We start from the raw sequence: 9,464 nt of genomic DNA on the forward strand, positions 1-9,464 counted from the left end.
CCCCACTGGGCACATTTGTCTACAAACATCTCCACGCATAGAATCTGGGCCAAGATGTCAATTCTGATTCATCAGCACCACCCCAACACCCCTCCCGAAAACCCTGCCATTGTGTGAGTGACCCTGAGGGAATTGTGGAGTCTTAGGCTTTGTGACTATAGCATGTTTATAGCCTAAAAAAAATGATGTTCACTCCTCCTCCAAAATTCCCTGTACAGAGGCCACACAGCACACACACCCTAGGGAGAAATAAACACGGAACTATACTTTTCACATGAAGTCCAGGAAGGGACTGTCAAGCAGTTCCCAGACACGGTAACAGCCTTTGTGCTCCCCAGTCCACAATGTCACCACAGAGTTTGTGCCACTGGTTTGAAGGGGTTCTTACTGAGCCAGAACGCATTTCTCTGGAGCTGGAGAGATGGCTCAGTTGGTAAGGCCTTGCCTCTGCACACAATCCCCTGAGTGTCATGCCCCAAACTACCACAGAAGCCAAGCACGGTGGATCCTGCTTGCAGTCCCAGCCATGGTGAGATGGGAGGGGAAGACAGACAGATCCCTGGAAGTTGGCTGGCAGCTGGCCTTGGTGAAGTTCAAGGCCAACAAGAAAGCCTATCTCAAACTGAAAGGGTAAGGTGCTTGAAGACACTCAAGGTTGTCCAGTTTTCACACGTGCACAAACACACACACACACACAAACACACACATGCACACACACACGGAGTTTCAGTGAAAATAATACCAGATGATAAATTGACTACTCTGTTCAAAGATGGTAGACGTTAGCTTTTCTCAGTTGCTCCTGAATGTCTCATGATCGTAACGGTAGTGCTTGGACATCAGGGGGAGTCAGCAAGATTAGCTGGGGGTCCTCATCTGCTTACTCTGCAGAGCAGTTTTCTCCCACTGATGATCTGGTGACACCATTGTCATCAGTTAGCTTAGTAAGTCTATTGGTACCCATCTCCGTATCTTCATCATCAGCCAACACTCTCTTCCAATGTGGACGTTTTACCTTAGATAGACATAAAGCCCCAAAGGAACCATCAAAACAGGAGATAATAGCAGAGGCCACTGCGGCTGCTAAATGCAACTGTTTTGTTTAGAGCTGAAGATTACACAAGTAAGGTTTGCTTCTCAGAAAGAAGTTTTTGGTCACCCACTAAGTTCAGTTAGAGCTGCCCATTTGTGCATGGGTGTGGTAGTCCTCCCGCTAGAACAAGGGAAACCTAAGGGTAGCCACATCCTCAAAAGAGAATGACTTTCCCTTCATGGCAACTATCCGGCTGCTGACAGTTCCTCGGTAAGGGGCGTGTTCTCCAAGTCATCCTCATCTATGCGGGGATCCTGGTTGGCTTAATTTCGTGCAGGCAGCCACAGCTGCTGTGAAGGCGTGACCGCAACAGCCCCGTCTCTTTGACTTCATCTCTCAGTGTGCTTAATCCTAGCCCACTCCAATCTAACACTGAAACGGTGTGGATTTCTCTCTTTAACTATTTTACTTTTTAACTCTAGCCGCACATTATAAATCTCGTTCTCACGCTCATTTAGTAGTACAAGTCTCTATCGGAGCACTTGTTTCCATGTAACTCATTGAGCAGGGGTTGAGCCGACTTGCGCCATCTGCGTTGAGGTCCTTGCTTGCTAAGTCCAACACCTGGCCCACCCTCAAAGACAGTTCTATGACCTACCTCCCTTTGCCCCTCCAGGAATGGATTGTGTTCTTTTTCTTTGAATTTCTCATGATTTTGCCAAGAGCTGAATGTTTTAAACAATAAATTGTAGCAACTGTATACACCGACTTTCCCTCTTTCCCCTTAACTTTTAATGCTGCTATATTGTTCGATTGCTCATGAGATCATTGTTAGTGTTTGGGATGAATTCTTACAAGTCCATGTACACAGTTTCTAATGTTCCCTGCAGAGATTTTTCTTCCTTAGTCCTTCGGCCCCTTTCCTAGGATTTCGTTGGTAGGAGCCGTTTATTGGCAAACAGCTGTGTTTAGGCCTTGGGCCAATTAGACCTTCACCCTTCAGCGCGGGCCAGGTATGTGGGTAGGAGACTCCTGGGTTTGGTTAGGAGTCCATTGTTCCAGCCTCTCCTGAGAGCAGGCAGCCTCGAGTGTGTGTGTGTACTGTGTAAGCTTCCAGACCAGGAAACCAGAGCCATTTCCCCGGTAAGTCTGCTTCAGGCTCGTGAGCGCTGCTCAGGGAGCCGTGTATGGTTTAGAGAATCATTTCAAGTCAGAAATGCTTTTCTACCCCCCTGACCTCTCCTGAGCGGGTGATGTCCACACAGGCAACCTTCCCCAGCTGTCAAAGGTGGCCCCAGTTCTAGAAAGCCGGTGTTGGCTGTACCTCCCTGGACTTGTCACTATGCTTCTGTCCTTACATTGCTTGGAGCTGACAATCTCGTCTGTATTGCCGCTTACTATGACGCCTATTATTCGAAGTCCGTGTGTGTGTGTGTGTGTGTGTGTGTGTGTGTGTGTGTGTACATGCCAGGATTATGCATGGAGGTCATAGGACAATCTTCGGTGTCCTCTCCTTCAACCTTGTTTGATACAGATTCTTTCATTGTCACCCCAGTGCATGCCAGGCTAGCCGGCACATGGGTTTCCAGGTATCTCTTGCCTCCACTTCCCATCTTGCCTTCAGAGTGCTGAGATTACAGAGGAGTACCGTAATGCACCCAGCTTTAGGTAGGTTCTGGAGATCTGAACCCACTCATGTGACAAGTGCTCTTCCCACTGGTCTATCTTTCCATCCCAGGGTCTCTCATTTTCAGTGACTTCTCCAGCTGTCTTGCTAAGAAAAAAAAAAATTAGTCAATATAATTCACCGTCCTTAAATCCCGCCTTTCTCCGTGGCCAGAGCCCATGCACCAGAGCTGGTGATGTCAGTGAAGTCAGTCTGCCTGTCCTGGAGTCTCTTCTACAGGTGAGCCCCAGAAGGGTACTGCCTCATGATAGGCTCAGGTTTTCCCTGTTGCCATGGAAACCTTGCTCATCAATGAAGCTGTATTCCCACATCCCTGGCCTTCTGCACCTGCGGCAGTGCCCCTGCCCCCTCCATGGGAACAACATGGATGGAATGAGCGTTGCAGGTTGAATTGATAAATTCAGTTCAAGATGTCATGTTGAAGTCCCCACTTACAGTGTGGGACATGACAGTTTGGGGAAGTAGGGTCTTTACAGAGGTGATCAAGTTAAAACAGGGTCGCTTTTATGGGTCCAAATTCAGTCTGACAGGTATCCCGATAAAAAGGGGTAATCGGACACAGGGACGGTGCGCACAGAGAGTAGGCACAAGAGGGAGTTCACATGAAGACAGACTGAGCCTTCCACAGGCCAAGGAAAGCCGCAGATGACTGGGCCGACCATCAAGTACCGGGGAAGGAGAGAACGATTTCCCTAGGTTTCATAGGGAGAGGGTTCTACGGGCTCCTTCGTTTTGGACTTTTGCCGTCCAGAGCTACAAGGCAGTTCCTTCCTGTCCGTTCAGTCTCTGTTTTGTGGTACTTCATTACAGCAGCTCTGGGACTCAAGCTATTCAACACAGCTGCCTGCCATTGCATCGCCACAGGCCGGCCCTGGGCTGGAAAGGGCTGGGGATTCTGGCAGTTGGTTCCCTGGGGGGGGGGGGGCAGGAGCTACAGGGAGAAGGAACTCCATCTTATTGGCCACACCCACCCAAAGCAGAGTGACTGGGGTGGAATTTGGCCTCCTCGGTCCCAGGCACAGACCCAATAGTTCTCAACTCTACCGACTAGCAGGGTCTTCTCTCCCTGCAGTGTGCTTTTTAGAGACTTTGGGTGGCAGATTCTAACGTCCTATTAAATGTGTGTTCCACCAGGAAGAGGGTTCATGATGCTCCCCACAACATCATCTGGAAGGGCAACAGGCCCTCGTCAATAGTATTTCACTCCTTGATCTGCTCCCCAAAACTCCACTTCCTAAGTCTGGTCCTTAGAGACAAAACGGTTTATTTAATTCAGAGGTGTCAAAAGTTAGTAGAATCCTGGTCCAGTAGGCACACCAGCCTCTAGCCTGCAGGCTTGCATCTCATTCCAGCCTCCCTGAAGGTCCTCGTGTAGGCCTTTTGCTGAGCTCTCCCGTCTTGCCACAGGGACCCCAGTGACTCAGGGCACAGTGTTGTAGACACTGTAGTTGTCCTTCTGGGTGACGTGTAGCTTCCAGGTGAAGAGGCGCTTCTGGGAGGGGAGGCCTTGGGCCTGTTTCACCATGAGTCCCACATCCTCATCTGACAACAGCCGAACTAGATCCCCCTCGGCATCCTGGTAATTGAGGGCGATGTCCTCTCTCTGGAACTCACGCCTGGGGGAACACACCAGGATTAGTCTGAGGCTCTCGGGGAGAACTTAGGGTCTTGGATTTACAGAGTGTGGTACTGGCTCATCATCCAAGCAATCATACTCCCATTCTTCAGATGGAGAAACTGAGGTATCAGGGGAAGAGGGAGCTTTGGAATCATTAGTGGTGCAGCCTGAAGCAGCTTGCATATGAGTGGGTGGAAGACTCGAGTTTCCTAAGTAAAGAAGGCAAGGCAGCCCAGGGAGGGCTGTGGGAACCAGCTGAGCTGCAGGAAGACATCCATACCTCCACAGGGGTCGTGGGAACAAGATATGAACTGACTTCCCATGTACCATTTGACCCAACAGACCATGTCTAATAATCTCGCAGAAGCGCTATCTCATGATGACAGTTCTTGAAAATTATCCCCAGAAAATAATGAGATGGTCTATTCGTAAAGGACAATATTGTTGACAGCAGCAACAGCCAGGAGGACTTTGTGAGTGTGTATGTGTTCATTTGTTTGTGTGTCTGTGTATGCTTGCTTTGTGTATTGGTATGTGTATAGGTTTGTGTTACAGGTATTTATGTATATCTATGCTTACTTGTGTTTTTGTATGACTGTTTTGTCTCTGTGTTTGTGTTGTGTATATTGTACATTTGTGTATGTTTGTGTGTTTGTGTATATCTGTGTGTATACTGTGTGTTTGGGCTTGTTTGTAATATGTGGTAGGTGTGTATATTGTTTGTGTGTGGCTTTTTTTATGTGTTTATGTGTATATGTGTGTGTTTGTGTGTGTGTTGGTACGTGTGTGTGCATGTACTGAAGGGATCTGAGCACCCAGCAGATAACAAGAGGAGTGAAATATGGTTACAGACACTACATTCTCATTACAAGCTGCATTGCTTTTATCGTAAGAGATGGGGCATCGCTTGATGGCTCTGCGAAATAACAGTTCAGCAATGGCCTGGACCACGGGGTAGCGGTGATTTCCCCAGCTGGAGACTGTGCCTAACTTCAAGCTAGAGACATGCGTTCTATCAGCAGATCTGCAGTTACACACGGTGACCTCAGCTGAGCCCTCGGTCCTCTGCAGCCCGCTCGACTCTTCTCTAAAGGCACTGTGGATTGCAGGAGCTGCAGGGGCTGGAGGCGGGGGCTGCAGGGACTGGAGCTGTCACAGGTGGTAGTATCCCCCCCACACCCCATTCTCTTCTCCAGGCTCTCTTCCTTCTTTCCCACCCAGCCTCTCACCTCATGAGTGCTAGCAGGTCTTTGAACAGGGGGGTGCTGTTGAGGTCTTCCTCCACTGCGATGTCCCTAAGGTGGACAGTAGAATAGAGGAAGAAGCATCAGAGTGTGTGTGTGGCAGGGAGCATGCTTGGGGGCCAGGAACAAACTCTTGCTATAGCTTGCTATACTGCTGGGGTGTGTCTGGGAGGCAATGGGAGCCACAGCAGCTAGGCGGGTGGAAGCGGGGTGCGGACACACCACCAGAGCGTTGACTGGGAGAGAGTGGGGTGGTAGGGGTGGCAAGGAAGGCGAGTGCCCTGCCCTCCCAGCAGGGACACCAACTTGATGGTTTTGATTGTGTCGTCATAGAAGTAGCAGCGGAGCCAGTTGGTGGTGTCGTCTTCCTCGGGGAAGTCCTTGAGGATCTTCACGAAGGAGCCTGGGAAGATGCCGGTCGCTCCCTGGACTGTACCCTGTGGGGGAAAAGGAGCTGCCTCATCTGGAAGAGAAATCCAGGGCCCCACACTCTATAAAAACAAGGTCCCTAGATTGTTCCCCAAAGCCCACGTGTCAAAGACTTTGTCCTCAGGCTGGCTCTGCTGAGGGTTGTGACAGCTTGGAGAACAAGTCCTAGAGGAAGTGCCTTCCATCACTAGGGAGAGGGTTCCCTTAAAGGGGTAGTGGAGGCCTGGTCCTTTCCTCTTTCTGCTTTTTATTTAACTGTTTTGCTTGTTTATTTTTTTGATTTGTCTTTCTTCCCGACCATAATGCAAGGGTTTTGCACTCTCATATGCTTCTGTCATGATGAGTGGCCTCGGCACAGGGTCACTTGGTAAAGAACTGGAAACTCCCAGATAGTGAGTCATCGTGAACCTTTTCTCTTCATAAGCTAGTGCCTTGAGTGTTTTGTTATCGTAACCAAAGCTGGCTAACCCAGAGGGAGAAAAAAAAAGTGAGGAGAATCACCAAGCTGCCACCCCCGAAGACAGCACTTCACTTAAAGAAAAAGCTCTGAATTTGTCTGGAAAGCTGTACCCCTCTGCCTCTCTCCCCCTCCTTCCTCTCCCCTCCCTTCTTTTTCGTCCCTCCCTCCCTTCCTCATTATTTCCTTCAGCTAAGATTTTGAGCACCATTATGTCCAAGCTCTGGGCTCTGGAGTTACATAAATGCTGTTCCTTCATGTAACACTTCTGAGAGCACAGAATGTGAACACGCATGCTCTCTGGCAGATAGCCACACATGTAAAGGAGAAAATTAGGAAAGGAGGAGGTGTTGGGGGTACAGAGAAGTCTGGAAGTGCTCCCTGCTCCTTCTCATTCCCTGAGTGTCCCCCAGAAGCTTGGGTCTGTCCCCTAAGGGCAGGACCAGGACCCCTACCCTGTCTCTGTGTTGCTCATATGATCCCTTAACCTTCATGACTATGAGACAGAAGATGCATTCTTTTCTGTGTGCATGTATGTGTGCATGCGTATTTATAGGTGTGTGCACATGTACATTCGTGCATAGTCACGTGTATATGCATGTGCATATGAGTGTATGTACATGCATGTGTGTATTTATATAAGCGTGTGTATGAATATGCATTGTGTACATGTGCGTGCATATGTGTATTTATATGAGTGTGCATATGTGCATGCATATGCATGCATATTTGTATTTATATAATATGTGCATGCATATGAATTGTGTACATGTGTGTGGATATGAATTGTGCACATGTGCATGCATATGTGTATTTATTTGAATGTGTGCATGTATGCATATGTGCATATGCATGTGTGTATATGAGTATCACATGCATATGCATGTGTGTGTACATATATAGGCTAGAAGACAAATTTAGATTCCATTTCTCAGGCTCTATCTATATTTTTTCTCTTTTTGAAACAGAGTCTCTCACAGGCCTGGGACTCTTCTGTGGAGCCATCCCTGGGGAAGTGGTTCTGTGTTGTGTAAGAAAGCGGGGGGAACAAGTCATGGGGAGCAAGATGGTACACAGCACCCCTCCATGGCCTCTGCATCCTCTCTTGCCTCCAGGTTCCTGTCCTGACTCAGGGATAGAGTGTGACTTGGAATGTCCTCCCCAAGTTGCCTTTGGTCATGGTGTTTATGACAGCACCAGAGAGCTAACTAGAACACAGCGTGGCTGGTCTGACTGGCCAGCCCCAAGCATCCACCTGCCTCTGCCTTCCCAGAGCTGGATGATAAGCTTTTTATTGTGGGTCCTGGGGATTGAGCTCAGGTCCTCTTCATTGCCTGAGTTCACATCCTCTCCATGCCATCACAGAGACCTATGAATTGAGGTTCCTATTCCTTCAGCCTGAGATCTGATGGTGATCGCCATCCAGCCAGTAAGACTTTCCAGAAAACTGGACCAGGTCTATAGTTCCTCTTACAACAGGATCAACACAGCAGTAGCTAGGGTGGACAAGGCTGCTGCAGGCTTCTGAGATCCAGAGCATGAAGAAGAAAAGCTTAAAGGGCCCAGTCACTACACCTGCCACACTCACTCCTCTCCAGCCCTGGGATATCAGGGATCCTGCTTCAGCCCATCCCAGAGCCTCCTTTGGACACTGAGGGACAGGGAGTATCCAGTAGCAACAATATTATCTAAAGAAGACCAGGTCCAGGTCAGGGACCCGGCACACAGCCACTTCCTATCAGTGTGGAGCAAAGTAACATCAAGTCTTCCTAGTACCCTCACTTGCATTGGGAGCAAGGACTCTCTGGGGGCGAGGCCTGGACGACATCCGCCTCTCCCTTATCCCTGCCAGGAACTGATGAAGAAACAGTGTTTTCGTCATTTACAGGAAAGGAAACCATGGGTTGAGCAATCTCCTGAGGTACAGGAGGCCAGCTAAAAACAGCAGACAGTCCAGACACACTAGTAAAGTACTCCGTTCTGTTGTTGTTTGGCAGTACAAGGGCATGGGACCCAGGACCTTGCACACTGACTGGGCAAGTGCTCCCTGTTAAGCTGCCTCAGGCATGGACACCCACTCTTTTTTTTAAGATTATTTTTATGTGCATTGATGCCTGTGTGAGGGTGCCAGGTCCTCGCGAACTGGAATTACAGACAATTGTGAGCTGTCATGTAGGTGCTGGGAATTGAACCCCATTCCTCTGGAAGAGTAGTCAGTGCTCTTGACTGCTGAGCCAACTCTCCAGCCCCAAGGTCACCCACTCTTATATACAGCCATTCTTGCTACTAGCCAGGGAAGTAACATTATCACATATGATCCCCCCACATCTCTCAATGGGGGAAAGTCTGACCCCCAAAGCAAACATGGAGAGACCTCTGTGGTTGTTGTGACCACTGCCGGCACCTAGCAGGGAGAACGCGAAGCTGCTGAATGCCCTGCACGGTATAGAATAGCCCACTCTCCCCCAGGAGTTACCAGTACCCCAAAACCAAGAGTGTCAGTTCCTAGACGCCTGTTAGTAATCAAGAAACTAAAATAGGGTAGCTACAAAATGCCTTGTGGAGTAAAGAGGCTTGCAGCTAAGCCGGACCACCTGAATTCCACCTGGACCACCTGAATTCCACCTGGACCACCTGAATTCCACCTGGAGCACCTGAATTCCACCTGGAGCACCTGAATTCCACCTGGAGCACCTGAATTCCACCTGGAGCACCTGAATTCCACATCTGGGAATGCTTCTGGTGGAAGGAGAGCACCAGCTCCCGAAAGCTGTTCTCTGACTTCAACACGTGCTATGGGGAAATGTTCTGCTTCATCGACACACGTGGCTCTATGATACCTGTGACTCACGGTCACCCAAACCTCAGGGACCTCAGGGACTATCTCAGAGACTTCCACCCTTGGGCTTCCCAAGATATTCTCCATAGTGTTACCTGTGCAATGCACCCAAACTACCTCACCCCACCCTTCTTCCACCCTCACCCTCACCTCCATC

General features: G+C 49.2%; 1 protein-coding gene across 1 annotated transcript in view; it reads right to left on the minus strand.

Annotated features, from left to right (window-relative positions):
* Positions 1 to 4,006: 4,006 nt before the first annotated feature.
* The window catches only part of Ncf4 (neutrophil cytosolic factor 4), an 18,737-nt gene continuing 13,279 nt past the window's right edge, over positions 4,007 to 9,464 (minus strand). Inside the window, exons 8-10 of the mRNA XM_005354252.2 lie at positions 5,889 to 6,019; positions 5,568 to 5,633; positions 4,007 to 4,336 (exon numbers count right to left, since the gene is read on the minus strand). Of these exons, the coding sequence (XP_005354309.1) occupies positions 4,141 to 4,336; positions 5,568 to 5,633; positions 5,889 to 6,019 (393 nt within the window). The 3' untranslated portion in view covers positions 4,007 to 4,140. The remainder of the gene's footprint in view (positions 4,337 to 5,567; positions 5,634 to 5,888; positions 6,020 to 9,464) is intronic.

The sequence above is a fragment of the Microtus ochrogaster genome, chromosome 15 (assembly GCF_000317375.1).
Source record: "Microtus ochrogaster isolate Prairie Vole_2 chromosome 15, MicOch1.0, whole genome shotgun sequence".
Taxonomy (NCBI): Eukaryota; Metazoa; Chordata; class Mammalia; order Rodentia; family Cricetidae; genus Microtus; species Microtus ochrogaster.